This window comes from Macadamia integrifolia, unplaced genomic scaffold (assembly GCF_013358625.1).
Source record: "Macadamia integrifolia cultivar HAES 741 unplaced genomic scaffold, SCU_Mint_v3 scaffold624, whole genome shotgun sequence".
Classification (NCBI taxonomy): domain Eukaryota; kingdom Viridiplantae; phylum Streptophyta; class Magnoliopsida; order Proteales; family Proteaceae; genus Macadamia; species Macadamia integrifolia.
This window is the reverse complement of record NW_024870500.1, coordinates 91370-108171: the sequence shown is the minus strand read 5'-3', so window position 1 is coordinate 108171 and position 16802 is coordinate 91370. Positions and strand designations below refer to the sequence as shown.

The following is a 16802-nucleotide window of genomic DNA, read 5'->3' as shown; positions in this document are numbered from 1 at the left end:
AGAAGAAGAAGAAAAAAAAGAAGAAGGCACTGACGCATACAGCAATGCCGCCTTCTGCTCCCAAGCTGACCCCAAATGTCCTCCCCCTTTTCACGATGTTAACCCTATTTGCTTTGCTCCTGAAAACGATCCCAACCCCTTTGCTGCAGATGACGAGTCAGACCTTAACAAAGTTCGACCTGGTAATGTTCGCACCGACAAGCGCAAGGATCGTGACGAGCTCAGCGATGGATGTACCCTTATAGCTACAAGAAGTCCAAAGCTGGTGGTGGTTCTGGTTCAGCCACGGGTACCTCTGGTGGTGGTGAATATAGGAAGGATCGTGAACGACGATAACACCATTGTTGTAGAGATCTAGATGTGTAATCTCGACACCGCCGATGAAAATCTTGGTGTTATCCTCCGCCGCCGAGGTGACAGTAATGCAGCCTCCAGGGCTCATGGTCTCCAGCTTCGTCCCGAAAGAGAGCTTGCGGAGATAATCGAGAGAGAAGATACCTGGAACCATGTGTTCTCGGAGAAGCTGCGGTAGAGAGCAAGAACCGCAGCTCTGGATAGAAACATCTGTCGGTGCGAAGAGCGTTGAAGGACCGTTCCAGATCGAAAATGCGGAGTCTGAAAGGGATGGAATCGCCATGGCGAGTTGATGGAATCCGAGATTCGTCAAGATCCGTTGAAACTGGGCAGTTGGAGAGATAGATTCTTGGATATCTTGAGAAGGCAACGGCGAACCAACTGGAGTGGAAAATGCAGACACAGAAGCTACGTTCATCACAGCCGCGCTCGTCAACGAGAGGTAGAACGAAATGACGAACGAGATAGTAAGAACCGTTAGTAGAATATTTGTCGCCATGGATGAAAGCTTTACTTGCGGAGAGAAGAAGTTCAGGTGGAAGATGTGGAGAAAAATTGCAGGTTCGGTTGCAGCAGCAGGGAAGAAGAAGAAGAAGGAGAAGGGAGTGGAAAAAAAATAGTGGGATTAGGTTAGGGCTGAGATCCTAATCTAAGGGTCTAGATTAAAAGAATAAAAAATAATTTAAAAAAAACTAAACCAAATTAAATCTATTTAAGTAAGCATGTTAAATAAATAAAAATCCAATTAAACCTAATTAATCTAAAATAATCAATTAAACCTAAATACCTTTAATTGGACCGGAATAAATCAATTCACATCTAATAAACCGTATTGAACCAAACTGAAACTAATTAAACATAATTAATCTAAATAAATCAATTATTAATGAATTAAAAACTAATCTATTAAATTAAACTAATTCAAAATCGCTATTGGGAAAAAAGAAGAAAAAATAAATAAATACCTTAAACCCGGCTTTAATCAAGAAACAAAGAGAGATAACCCTTATGCTTCAAGCCCAAAATTGAACTGAACCATACTAGGTCTCTGGGATCAAGGAAGGATTACACATTCAAAATTTTATACTTGGAGGGATTCTTTATTTAGAGAGAGAGAATTAGCAAAATCCTTCATGTGGCCATATTCCTTCTCCCAAATTTTTCTCCTCTTTTGGAAGTGAGGAAGGGCTATACTTATGGCCTTGAGACTTGGGGCAATTCTCTTTTATTTCCGATGTGAGACTAAAAAACTAGAGAGAATTGTTCAAAAATGCTTGCTTTTGGACAAAGGGGTTTGGGCGCCATGTGGCACTCTTTGGTTGCTCGGAATAGAATCTGATACCGAACTTTGGAGTCAACTTTTGGGGGTCATATCTTTTAAACCGTTTGTCGAAATTCGACGTGTAATATGTCGTTAGAAAGCTCAGTCTGAGCACTATCCAATGATGTGAGACACGATTGTAATCTAGATCGAGAACCTTTACGAAAATATGCATAAAGTAGGGACCCGGATAATATAATGAAAGAGAGAGTCGGGCGTCGATTCGCATAGTTCTCGCATCAAAATGTAATGACCGACTTGAGGAGACAAACAACAATAATCCACAACATCAAATTCTAATTTTTGAAAACATTTTCTCTTGAAAGTTTATAGGAAAAAATTGTCATTTTCTACTCTAAGTTTGAAAATTCTTCAAGTCTAAAATATCCAACATGTAATCCTTCATATTGTCATCATTGGCGGGGGGTGACAAAATTTGGTGTCTACAGATACATGTTTGTAATTAAATATATGAATATTTATATTCTTATATGTACTAACCATTTAATTGTCATTATATGTCATAGCATTGTATTGGAGCCATAGATGGTACTCACATCCATGCGGTAGTTCCAAGAGAGGATCAAATTCAATATAGGAATCAGAAGGGGATCACAACTCAAAATGTGATGTGTGCATGTTCATTTGACATGCGATTCACATATGTGTATGCAGGATGGGAAGGTAGTGCAAATTATTGTCGAGTACTTGAACAGGCAAGAAGTGATCCTCGATTGAGCTTTTCACATCCACCTCCAGGTATTAACTTTATACTAATATATTATATTTTCATTTGAGTGTATACGTAATAATATATATTATTTTTTTTCTGTAGGAAAGTATTATGTTGTCGACTCTAGGTATGCTAGCCAATCTGGATTTTTGACACCATTTAGGGATGAGAGATACCATCTACCGGACTACAAAGGGCGTAGAAGATCCCCAAGAACAGTGAAAGAGTTGTTCAATTATAGACATTCATCACTTCGGAATGTCATTGAACGTACATTTGGGGTATTGAAGAACAAATTTCAAATTTTAAGGCTAATGCATCAGTTCCCAGTAGAAGCTCAGGCATCAATCGTACTGGCATGTTGTGGGCTACACAACTATATTTGAGAAGAGCATATTGCTGATGCTGAAGTTGTGGGGATGAGTGATGATTTAAAAGTTACAGAAGATGACTTGAATCCACCACATGAAGATTTCGAATCATTCTACAATACAATCAAGTCAACGAAATTGGGCAAAAGAGATGAATGCCACTAGACTAAGAATTACAAATCCAATGGCTAGACAGCAAAGGATGCCAGAACTAGTTGAAAACTAAAACCGATAACTATTTTGAAAAAACTGAAAACCTAAATTGATGTTTCAAGTGATGTAGTACTTGTTTTATGTTACATTTATATATGTGGTACAAGTTGATATATTATTATGAATGTCATATATTTGGATGCTATATTAACTTTGTTGATATTTAAATATCTATTACAGATGACTTCTTCTATGCCCCCACTAATGATAGCAAATTGTGAAATTTGTGGGAAGAGTTGTAGTAAATATACAACCAAATCGGGTAAAAATATTGAAAGATAATTTTTCAAGTGTCAAGATTCATGTAATTTTTCATGTGGGTGGACCAACTACATCTATGTAGATGTGGTAAAGGTCAATGCAAAGTACGAACTGCGACGAAAGGTCCAAACAAGGGACAGTATTTTCTATGTTGCCCAAATTCAACTAGTGTAATTTATTTCTACGATTGACCAATACCTATAGATAATTTTAGATTTTTTTTAATTCGATGTTAAATTTCAACGACCCTAATCACATCTATTATTTGATATAGGCTAATAACCGTGGATGTGATATGTTTGTATGGTTGAAAGATGAAACGCATATCTCTACCATACAACATACATTATGTTCAGAAAGCTTAAGCCCAATATCAACATCATCCACACCATCGTCCGTTTTGAACGAGTACATGAAAGGATATCTGTAAGGGACACTTAAAGGATTAGAGGACTAAATAAATAAGATGAAAGACATCCTCCATGCATTCAAGTCTTTAGACTTGGAAAAAAAAGTGAAAATTTGGGGAATTATGTAATAATTAACTTGCACAAGGCATTGTTAATACTGTATTTTATTCATCCTTTGGAAACCATGTTTTTTTTAGTTGGTATGTAATATTTTATTGTTCCAAAAGAATTTATATGCTTATAGTATTTTAATGTTTTTTCTGTAATTATTGACTTAAAAGAAAAGAAAAGAGAAAAAAAAAAAAACCGTTTCTGAAACAAGCATTACCAAACTGCAGAACTGTCATTTTTTGGTTCTGAAACTATTCTAGAAACAGATTCACCAAATAGCCCTAAATCGTTTAAAAACGGTGTTTTGACATAGAAACTGAAATTTTCGTTTTTGACACGAAATGGAGTTTCTGGAACAGAAACGATACCAAACGGAGCCTAAGAGTACCTAACTTTTTTTCGTTAAAAATTCATTGTATTAAAATGGAAAAAAGAATATACAGAGCAATATCACATTTGGAATCTGGAAAATTCTACTCCACCTTTGGCATTGCCATCAGCAGAGAAGAACTCACAACAGAAACTAAATCACAAAAATTGGAAATAAAAACAGAATACATTAAAAGAAACGGTATCTAGGCCGAGATTGACAATCCACTTCCAACTCTATAGCAATCAGCGTAGGCCAAGATTGGATAGGAGAAGAAACTTCGAATTTTGCTGCTGTTTTTGCCAAGAAATCAGCCACAGGATTTGCTTCCCGCATACAGTGAGTGATTTTCCAGGTAAAAGAGTTCAAATAGGAGGTTAAACTCATCCACCTCTGAAGACAAACCCAAGGGATTCTTCCCTTAGATATAAGCAAAACTACAGCTACTGAGTCACACTCAATCCACAAATGAGTAATACCCATATCTCTAGCAAATTCTAGCCCAGTAATAACATCTATCATCTCGGCTTCAAAATTTGTGTGGACACCAAGAAAAGTTTTGAAAGACTGTAATATTTCTGAATTTTCATTCCGAAATACCGCACCTGCTTTTCCTAGATTTCCCAAAGAGTAGCCATCTGAGTTTAGCTTCACCCATCCCCTTTGGGGAGGACACCAAAAAATTTCCATTACCTCTCTTGGTTTGTATCGCACCGTAGAGATCTCCAATCGTTTGGCACACAATAAGGAGCTAAATGAAAGAGGAGACCCTATAGCAGCGGTCATCTGGAGGCTGATTTCACTTTTAATCATGGCAAAACAGTGTCTAGATGATTTGGAGACCCCCTTAAAAATTCTTGCATTCCTTTCCTGCCATATGACACTAGGAACCAAGGAGAAGCCACTAATCCACACCTTTTTAAAATGGAGACTCTTTGCTGTTTGTTTCCACCAAGCAATAAGAGTAGGCATGTCCATATAAGATTTCCATTGCACATCGAAGCCTTCACAGAAAGCTCTCCACAAACTGCGAGCAAATTCACAGTTATAAAATAAGTGAGACATTGATTCTGCATCTTTACCACACAAACTGCACCAGGAAGCCATTTGCACTCCATGACGAGACACATTTTCATCTGTTGGTAATCTATTTTGAACTAACCGCCAAGCAAAAACAGCTTGTCTTGGTTGGTTAGATGAGTTCCATATAAGAGAAAACCAACTCACTTTCTGATATTTTTCTCTATTTTCTTCCCAGACAGATTTAATAGAGAAGATACCTGAAGAGGTCAATCGCCAAAGACATTGGTCGTTCACACCTTGGATGCAAATACGTTTAGCTTTCTCCCAAATTTCAGCAAGTAAAACCGACTCCACATGAGGGAGGTCCCAGGTGGCTTGGCATATGAAATCAGAAACTTTTTCTTTTGCATCTGTGAAAAAAGCAGGGTCCAAGTTTGTCTTCTCAGCGATAGATTGATTGCCAATCCATCTATCTAACCAAAAATCAAAATTTTCCCCATTTCCCAAAATCCATTGCTCGTTCTTCGCAACGAAACTCCAAACTCTTTTCAAGCCCAACCATATAGATGAAGACTTATATCCCCTTCGCAGCGACCCATCCTCCTTGATAAAATGTTCCCTGAAAAATCTGCTCTTGAGTGAATCCTCATGTTTGATTTGCCAAGCCAGTTTACATAAATAAGCAAAATTCACTTCTCTCATCCTTCTAATTCCCAGACCCCCTTCCTTTTTAGGCTTGCACACCCCTTCCCATTTCATAGCAATCTTCTTTGCCACTTCCATATCACCTGACCAAATAAAATTCCTCATCCACCGTTCCACCACCTTAATAGATTCATTCGGCCACCAGTACACAGAGAAGTTGTGCATGGGAATACCAGAAATAATTGACTTAACCAATTCAATTCTCCCAGCCATAGAGAGAATTTTGCCCTTCCACCCTGCCAACCGACCCTTTATCTTATCCAGAAGAGGAAACAAATGACTATTCTTCACTCTGCCTTTAAAAATCTCCACCCCCAAATATTTTGTAGGGAGCTCAGCCACGGGAATGCCTAGAAAATCACTAATAAAATGACTTCAATAAGGAGCAATCTTCCCAAAAAATATTTTACTTTTTTCCCAGTTTATTTTCTGCCCTGAAAAGGACTGATACTTGGATAAAAACTCATGAAGATGCTTCACATACCTAGCTGAGCCATTCATAAAGGTGAAAATATCATTTGCGAAAAGTAAATGGGAAGTGGTAATTGCTCCTCTAGGGCTTGGGAGAGCTTTCATCTTCCTTTCCAGAATCAAGTTCTTCAGCCCCCTACAAAGAACTTCCTCTGCCAGAATAAAAAGGATTGGGGAAATAGGGTCTCCTTGCTTGAAACCACGCTCCACACCAAAGAAACCCACTGGACCTCCATTTAGCAAAATTGAAATCCTTGTTGAGAGCAACATTTGATGGATTTTGTTGATCCAATTGGGAGAGAAACCAAATTTCTTCAAGGTTGCAAAGAGGAATTCCCAAGACAGAGAATCGTAGGCTTTCTGCACATCTAGCTTTAGACCCATACCTCCACCTCGAACGGATGAGTACATCAGTTTTGCCAACTCTAAAGCAAGGCTTATATTTGCTGAAATACTTTTACCCCTTTGGAATGCACCTTGTTCTTCTAAGATTAATCTTGGGAGAAAGAGAGATAACCTGGAAGCAGCAATTTTGGACAAAACTTTGCAGAAAAAGTTTCCCATACATATGGGACGAAACTTATCCAAACAAGAAGCACCATCAGATTTAGGGATAAGGGTTAGGAAACAATTACTTACCCCCTTAGGAATTTTCCCTACTAAAAAGAAAGAGAAAACAGCCCTACAGAAATCATTTTCCACAATATCCCATCAACTTCTGAAAAATTGACCTGGAAAGCCGTCAGGGCCCGGAGAGCTGTCCGCATCCAGATCCCATATGACCATCTTTATTTCTTCCCTTGAGGGAACAACATCCAAGAAAGCATTGTCTTCATTAGAAATGATTGTCGGAATTTGGTCAAGTAGCTCATAGTGTGGTTCTACAGGAATTTCAGAGTGAAAATTCTTGTAAAAATCCACAATATAGTTGGCCAAATCTAATTGATCAGAAATCCAAGAACCATCTTCACGACGTAACATACTAATCTAATTTCTTGATCTTTTAATCTTCACTAAAAGATGAAAAAATTTTGTGTTCCGATCACCTTCTTTCAACCATCGTAATTTAGCCTTCTCAGACCACAGTTTTTCTTGCATCTTACTAGCATTTAAAAGGGTTGTTTTTGCATCAGCTTCTTCGTTAAAAAGAACATCCGACATTCTTGAAACCTCAAGAATATCCTGCACTCTTTTTAGCTCTGAAGTAGCTTTTTTCACTTCCTCATTTAGATTAGGAAATCTTTCTTTTGCCCAAGCTTTTAGCACCCCTTTCACCACCTTCAATTTCTACGCCAAGATATAAATGGGGCAGCCACCCACATGTTGGGACCAAGCTTGCTTCACCACCGACTGAAAGCTATCATCTTCCATCCAAAAATTATGAAATCGAAACGGAATGTTGCTAGGCTTTTGGATCAAATTTGAATGGATCAAGATGGGAGTGTGATCAGATGCAATGCAGCTTATAACTCTCTGAGAAATATTTTTGAATTCATCAATCCATAACTCATTATGAAAGCTTCTATCCAGAACAGCCATGACATTACCCCTTCTACGATTATTTGACCAAGTATACTTTTTACCCTGTGAAGGGGTAGAAATGAGCATACAAGAATCCACCATTGCTTGGAACTCTGCTGCCGATCCAACATTAAATTTCCTCGGACTTTTTTTCTCATTAGACAACAGCGTCGCATTAAAATCACCAACAACAAGCAAAGGGAGAGAATCTGCTGAAATAGCCGCCAATTCCGACCACAAATCTCTACGCTCAATTTTAAAGCAACTAGCATGAATAAAGGACAAAAGCATTTTTTTCCCCTGCTAGTCCACCTCAATAGAGAGCTGTTGATCTGACATTGAGACAACGGACGGGTGACTCAGACCACGTTTCCAAATTATCCATAGGTTAGACAACCTTTCATGGCGGATATTATGGATAAACTCTGCCGAATATCCCAATTTATTAAAAAATAAAACAGGGAATTTACTCACCTGAACCATTGGTTCAGCCAAACACAAAATATCTGGAGAAGACTCTATAATAAGAGATTGTAAAAATCTCTTATCAGCCTCCTTCTTCACACCACGAATATTCCAGAAAAGAACACGCATGATTAACTTGTTGAGTCCGCGACCTTGTCAGATATAGATGTCTAACCTCCTCCTTTTTTCTTCTTCCCCTTTTTTCCTCCCACTGTTTTACCCTCCTCACCCATCAAAACAGCTCTATCTACTGCCTGAACTCCCATCACAGCAATCTCCCTTCTACTAATTGTAGAGGTAGGGGTCGGACCATGCCCAGAGGAAGAAATCCGTCCACCCCTGCTCGTCAGGCCACCCCGACTGGATCCCTGGATCAGTCCTGTTCTCTTTGTGCGCGATGACATTCTCACAGGACCCTGCGACACCGTCGCCAAAGGAACTTCCTACTGAAAAGTATCCACCGTATCATAGACTGGGGAAGATCGGACCTGATACGGTCCACTCTCTTTTGAACCAGAATTATGGTCTGAATCAAATTCTAATTCTGATTCAAAAACCGAATCAGACCCCTCCATGTCATCACTAGAGTCCTTATCTGACTCAACTCTCTCCTGCGCTAATCCCACATTTTCCGAAATAGGGAGATTTGTATTAGCCGAATTCAAATTAATTTGAATCTCACCTTCTTCTATATTTGGAAGTTGAGAAGAGATATTATTTTGAGATTGTCCAGCAGATCCGTTTCCCTCTTCAATAGGTAAGTCCCCTTTATTTTCCAAAATCTGATTTGGGAGAGGCAGATTTGAAATTTTTCTTTCCAAAAAAGATCTAGAGATACCCAACGAGTCACCCCTGTTTGAGTCAACTCCGTCTTCCTCGTATACCGCACTTGGTACCCTTACATTGTCACGAGCACTCTGCTTCTCATCCTCCATCTTTTTGAGTCGACAATTGTTTACTTGATGACCCATCCGCTTACAGAAACCACACTTTGCACAATTATCTTCATATATTAGTCGCTGATGAAAGCCAAAAATCTTAGTAGTACTTGGTTCGAATCTCTCTACCTGAACCTCCTCAACACGAGTAGCAGCTTCCGAGCTATCAACTTCAACCAGCACTCGGGCAAAATATCCCAAAATTCCTTGTCTAGTATGATTATCCAGGGTAACTGGACGTCCTACCGCCTTCGCAATAGAGAGAAGGACATTATCATGCCAATATTCCAAGGGAAGGTCTGGGAAACGAGTCCACACGAGTTTCGTGAAGGAATTTTTCTCATGGATGTTAAAATCCGGTCTCCAGTGTTGAAGCCGAATTAACTGTCCACGCGCACGCAAAGGGGTTCTTCTCCAAATAGCCGCCTTATCGCCCTCACATCGAAATTGAAAAATGACATAGCCTTTTCCTAGAGGGTGCATCACAACCCCTTGACTCAATCTCCAGTTATCTCTTGCCTCTTGACGTAAATCATCCAAAGATAGAAGACGAAAATTTACACGGCCTATGAGAGCAAACCTGAAATTCTGTCTCTTTGCTTCATAATCATTCTGTGGTATGACAATCCTTGTAATGTTCCCTGCTTGAATCGGCTCTGAGAGTGAATCAATTGCAGGCCATAAGGTGAGACCTACCGCCCTTGCATAAGAAAAAGGAGGTGCATTCACCTCCGGCCCCTGAGGAGGGGTCCTCGATCCAAAGTCTCACGATCACCATTTTCCATATCACCACCTTCAGAGCGCCTCTCTTCCACCATTATCAAATCTCCGAGCTCTCCCCCCCCCCCTCTTCCAATCAGAAGCGCATTAATCTAAGAATGCCTAAGAGTACCTAACACTTCTATGCTAGATCCTATAATTAATGAATGAATGCTAACGTGTACGGTGGTTGATGTTTTTTTTAGGGTGTCCTGTGTGAAGAAGGGAGTCATAAGGTTCACAATCAATGGCCACTCTCACTTCAACTTGGTATTGATCACCAACGTCGCCGGAGCAGGAGATATCCATGCAGTATCGATCAAAGGGTCTAAGAGCGGGTGGCAAACCATGTCAAGGAACTGGGGACAGAACTGGCAGAGCAACTCTTACCTCAACGGCCAGAGTCTCTCCTTCCAGGTCACCACCAGTGATGGCCGAACCGTCACTAGCTATAATGTTGTCCCAGCCGGTTGGCAATTTGGTCAGACCTTCGAAGTACCCTCAGCCATTTGTGTGGCGAAGGAAGCATTAAATGCCTAATTAAGACAATCACTGTAGGAAAGTAAGTGTCGTGGGGGATGAAGGAAAGCATTAAATGCCTAATGTAGATAAAGATCTCACCTGTCTTAGTGTACGGAAGTAAATCTCAGCCACTTATTAGTGTATGGAAGTAATGTTGTGTGGCGAAGGAAGCAATAAATGCCTAATTGAGACATGGACCACCCCTACTGGTATTAGTGTGTAGAAGTAATCCTCAGCCACTTGTGTGGTGAAAGAAGCATTAAATGTCGAATTGAGACATGGACCTCTCCTACCGGTACTTATCTAAAGAGGTAAACCTCATCCATTTGTGTGGCGATGGAAATATTAAAAGTTTTGTGTCGCCCATGAGGCATTTTTCCATGGGAAGAACAGGTCATAGTTACTTGACAGTGATGATCATTTTGGTCATTACCCAAAAAAAAAAAATTGTATGATCAATCTCTAAAGCTATTTAATTCTTTTCCTACCCTCCATTCGGGAGAGTGATATGCATCCCCATTAAAACTTTACCCTCCCCCAACAACCTCTCTCTCTCTCGATCTCTCTCTTAACAGACCATGACTCTCATATAATAAGGTGCAATTGTTAATAAGTATACATAGTACTTTATACTTTAAGACGGTTGATTGAAAAATTCATTATGAATTAAAGATATTTGTTAAGTTTTGTCTCAAATTCTTGATCTATTTTGAAGAATGATCCACTTCGATATATTTTAGTGACGATTTAAATGAAAATTTTTTTGAGATCTATGATGAAAGTAGAGGGATTAGGTCGATAGATCTAAGTCCAGAGTCCAACACTGATCTAATATAGGTGTGGTTCGATCAAATTGACTATGATCCAATGGGTTGATCCGCAACTTAGAATATATAATCTATTATCATCTTATTGAGAAAATCATTGTAATTGACAAGTTTTCTAACCGTTGTTCAATCAATCAACATCCTTCAACCAATCCAAAATTATAGAATGACTTTTCCTGACCTATTAAGAGGAGACGTAGGGTTAAATTAGGGTTTTTAAAAACCTAGCCTAACCCGACACATGTGCACCCCCTGTTTACAGCTGACACCACCCGGATTGAGCTCCTCTATGGCGCAACACAGTGTCCGGCATGGATCTAATGACCAGAAACGCCTTGGCACGAAGCCCTAGGCAGTCATAAGCATAGCAAGGCATTGCTAGGCGTTGGATACGCGCCGGACATTGTCTTGTGCCACAGAGGAGCCAAATCCGACACCACCCATCATTCCCTTTTTTTTTTTTTTTTATTCTTCAATATTCAATTTATTTAGTTGGCAATTTACTACATCACACAACGCACATCACGAATCATGACAAAATCAATTGTGGGCCATAAAAATTGATGACTACGTGAAACACAATTTGTTTTTTGTTCAAAGATGAAACACAACCACATTTGAATGTGGGTCTCCAAGACTCATAAGTAGAGCATTAAACGAGTAACTGAGAGTCTGAGACATCTGACTTCTGCAGTGGGGCCATAGTGGATCTCGGTCATCCATGTGCCAAAGAGAGCGTTAAATGTTTTGTGCCTCATGGCGTCAGCTCATGGCATATTGCATAGCGTTAGCAAATTTTTTTTTTTTTCGTAAGAGCGTTGGTAAATCTTTAAGGCTAATTATTGTGGACTTAAATACCTGTTCCAATTCCTTCACATATGTGGGGAGGTCTATTGCTGCGTGGACTGTCCTAGCAATTTTTGTATTGAATAGTCAGTTTTGTAGAGTAAAATCCATTCTCTTTTTGTGATTAATCTTATAATTTTTTTTCGAAAGGGACTTTTTCAACTATTACAACAGGCCCAGTAATAAATACTATTGAGCCTATGTCACGCCGTTTCTCTCTCAAGATTAGGCTTCTCAAATTTAATTATTGGATACTAAGGGATAGGATTAAGAATATAAACGGATCGGATTCATTATTATTTGAATCTGTTTACCAAATAATATATTCGAATCGGATTCAATATATGATGGAATTTTTAAAAATTAATTATTTATAAAATTGGAGGTGATTTTGATATTTCGATGGTCCTTTTTTCTCCATTAATAGTTTTGTATGATTGTGTGATTGTGCATATAACATTCTCTCATTTTTTTTTGTCCATTTTTCCCTTCATTTCCCTTTGTTATTGGAATTTTTTTTCCATTATTTCTCCCAAACTTGCAATTCTTTTCCTACCCTCCATTCGAGAGATTGATATGCATCCCCATTAAAACTTTCCCCTCCACTGACAAACCCCTCTCTCTCTCTCTCTCTTAACAAATCATGACTCTCATATAATAAGGTTCTCTCTCTCTCTCTCTCTCTCTCTTAACAAATCATGACTCTCATATAATAAGGTTCAACGAGACGATTGACTGAAAAATCCATTATGAATTAAAGATATTTGTTAAGTTTTGTCTCGAATTCTTGACCCGTTTTGAAGAATTATCTGCTCTGATATATTTTAGTGGCGATCTGAATGAAAAGTTTTCTAAAATCTATGATGAAAGTAGAGGGGTTAGGCCGATAGGTTCAAGTTCGGAGTCCAACACTGATCTGGTATGGGTGTTGTTCGATCGAATTAATCGTGACCCGATGATTGACCCACGACTTGGAGTATATAATCTACTATCATCTTATTGAGGAAGTCATTGTAATTTGAGAGTTTCTTGAACTAAGATTTCAAGATCAGTTTCCTAACCGCTGCTCAATCAGTCAACATCCTTCAACTAATCCAAAATATAGAATGACTTTACTAACTTACCAAGAGAAGACGTAGGATTAAATTAGGATGTTCAACAACCTAGCCTAACCCGGCATATGTGCGCCCCCTATTTACAGCGCCACCCACCATTCCCTCTTTTTTTTTTTTTTATAAGATCATTCTTCAATATCCAACTTATTTAGTTGGCAATTAAATACATCACACATCATACATCACGAATCATGATAAAATCAATTGCCGGCCATAAAAATTGATGAGTACGTGAAACACGAGTTCGTGAAACACAATTTGATTTTTTTCAAAGACGAAACACAACCACATTTGATGTGGGTCTCTAAGACTCATAAGTAGAGCATTAAACGAGTAATTGAGACATCTGACTTCTGTAGTGGGGTCATAGTGGATCTCAGCCATCCATGTGCCAAAGAGAGCGTTAAATGTTTTGTGCCTTATGATGTCAGCTCATGGCGTATTGCATGGCGTTAGCTTATTTATTTATTTTTTTTGTAGTAAGAGCGTTGGCAAATCTTTAAACCTAGTTATTGTGGACTTAAAAACCTGTTCCAATTCCTACACATATGTGGGGAGGCCTATTGCTGCGTGGACTGTTTTAGCAATTTTTGTATTGAATAGTCAGTTTTGTAGAGTAAACTCCATTCTCTATTTGTTATTAATCTTATAAATTTTTTTTTTTCAAAAGAGATTTTTTCAATTATTACAATAGAACCACTAATAAATGATTACTTGGTCTTTCTTTTCATTTACTAGGCTAGTGAGTTCATCCCACATATACACTACGTTTTAGATAATCTTGTAGGTTATTTGGCTAAAGAACTAGAGTCAATACCCACTGTGGAGTTTTCAATTGAGCACTGGTGGGTTGAATTCGTTAGTTCGCTCCTTGGTTGCGCTGTGGTTAGGAAAAAATGGCCTCATCACCAGCCTCCTGCTCTAGCAGTTCATCTACATTCATGTACGTGAAGATTCACCGGATTCGACATAGACCTCTCCTACCAGTACTAATGTACAGAGGTAAACCTCATCCGGCATGCGGTTTATTAAAAGTTGTGTCGCTCATGCGGCATTTTCATTTGAGAGGAACATGTCATAGTTACTTGACAGTGATGGTCATTTTGGTCATTACTCTAAAAAAAAAATTATATGACCAATCTCTGACACTAGTTGTTGTGTGGTCTTGCGTAATAATTATGGAAAAAATAATGCTACCCTATGGTTCATCGTGTGTGGTTTTTATTTGACACTTATTCTAATCTGATAGATTTATCTTTATTTTTTTAGAGATTGTTTTTCCTTTCATTGTTTATAGAATTTGAGATGGTTTTTCTAATATCTCACATCAAAATTATCTCATGTAATTACCCCTTGTGGTAAAAAGAAAATGAGGAAGAAAAAAGAAGAAAAAAAAAAAGGAGGAGGTAACGTTGATTTTGAAATTGAATGAGAGGGAGGACGGTGAGGTGGAACCCACCTGTTCCCTCACCTCTCTCATTTATCGATAAATAAATAAAAAAATATAAAAAAAATGAGAGAGATGAGAGTGATATGTGTGCGAGTTCAATAAATGTAAAGACAAGGATGGAGAGAATGTGCATATGTAACTCCTTTTCAAATTAAAGTTAAATTTTAAAAATAAAATAAATGAAGAATGTAAAATTATATACACGAGTGAGAGAGATTTGAGTAAAAAGAGGATTATATACTATTTAGACAAATCAATTGTACATCACACATCACATCTCACATCATGACAAATCAACTGTTGACCATGAAATCGATGATTACGTGAAACACGAGTTCGTGAAACACATTTTTTTTTTCCTTTTTTGAAGGATGAAACACAACCACATTTGAATGTGTGGATCTCCAAGACTCATAAGTAGAGCATTAAACGAGTAACTGAGACATCTGACTTCTGCTGTGGGGCCACGGTGGATCTCAGCCATCAATGTACCAAAGAGAGGGTTAAGTGTTTTGTGCCTCATGGCGTCAGGCAAATTGCTAATTGCATAGCGTTAGCAATTTTATTTTTTATTTTTTATTTTGTTGGGGAAGAGCGTTAGCAAATCTTCAAAGCTAGTTTTTGTGTCCTTAAATACCTGTTACAATTCCTACACATATGTGGGGAAGCCTATTGCTGCGTTCACTGTTTGCAATTTTTGTATTTTCTAATATTTGCTTAGGCTACATTAACTAAAATAATGGATTGAATCATTGAATAGCCAGTTTTGTAGAGTGAACTATTTGTGATTAACTTATTTAAAAAAAAAAAGATAAAAGGGAATTTACGGTCACTCCCCTATACATGATCTATATTTACTAAGGTTCACCTACCTTTTACTTTTTCTGACTCCCCTGTTTTTTTATTTTTGCAACTCTTTCTTTCCTAATGTTTTTAAATACCCAAATTGCCCTTCTTTTTTACCTATAACTTGTTACATTTTTTTCAATTGATTGGTTCAAAACATGGTTTGAACAAATCCCTAACAAGTTCTGACTCATTTAATCATCAAGGATATTGTAAATTCAAAAAAGAATAATTTTGTATCCGATCTATATATATAATATATATATATATCAGTATCATATGTTCCAATCGGGTATTTGCATTGCTGATCCAATATTTTTATCAATTCTATATTTATATTAGTATCATATGTTCCAATTGGGTACCACACGTTTTTTTTCTTTTTTTAATTCCTAAAATCATGTGTCGCAATCTTAACGAGAATGTAACTTTGAGATTACTAATCCGAATTAGTATCGGCCAAGAACGATACTAATCTAATACTGATAAAAAAAATAGATTGTTAAATTTGTGATGATGAATGAGACAAAAAAATTAATAATAATAAATAAAAACATCCTTGATGATTGAATGAGACAAAGTAAAAAAAATAGTAATAATAAAAAAATAATATCTTTAAAGACACATAAATATCTTTAATGATTAGATGAGACAAAACTTGTAAGTGGTTGGCTCAAACTATGTTTTAAACTAGTCAATTTGAAAAAAAGTGTAATATGTTCTAGGTGAAAAGGAGAGTTAATCTGAATATTTATAAAGAGCAAGGGAGTAAGAGATATAAAAAAAAAAAAACAGAGAAGTATAAAAAAAAAAGGTAAAAAATGGAAGAATTTTAGTAAATATAGGTCAGGAGACTTAAATATAGTTCAAGTGTGGGGGACTGATAGTAAAATAAAAAAAAAAAATACTGAAATAGCAATTATTGCTGGTTGTTGGGGCACTTCGCAAATTTAATTGTTGGATACTGGGGGACGGGGGATCCACGCTTGAGCTAGACCTTCTTTAACCCTAATGGATAATTAGTGGGAGGGATAGGCTATTGCGGATGTGGGTCCTATTGGTTCTAGTGCTTGGATCCATCCAGACCTTCTTAGTCTTCTGGCTATTGCCTCTCCCCTCCATTATAAATAGCTTACAAATAACACAGCTCTATACAGAATACAGAAGGTA

The 16802-nt window shown here is 37.8% G+C and overlaps 1 protein-coding gene across 1 annotated transcript; it reads right to left on the bottom strand.

Annotated features, from left to right (window-relative positions):
- Positions 1 to 157: 157 nt before the first annotated feature.
- On the bottom strand, positions 158 to 853 carry LOC122069486. The gene has a single exon (XM_042633505.1). It carries the CDS (start codon positions 851 to 853, stop codon positions 158 to 160), a length of 696 nt encoding a protein of 231 aa, XP_042489439.1.
- Between the last annotated feature and the right edge of the window lie 15949 nt (positions 854 to 16802).

Bases quoted from the DNA above. Each gene is read 5' to 3' on its own strand.
- LOC122069486 (XM_042633505.1), bottom strand. From the start codon at position 853: ATGGCGACAAATATTCTACTAACGGTTCTTACTATCTCGTTCGTCATT.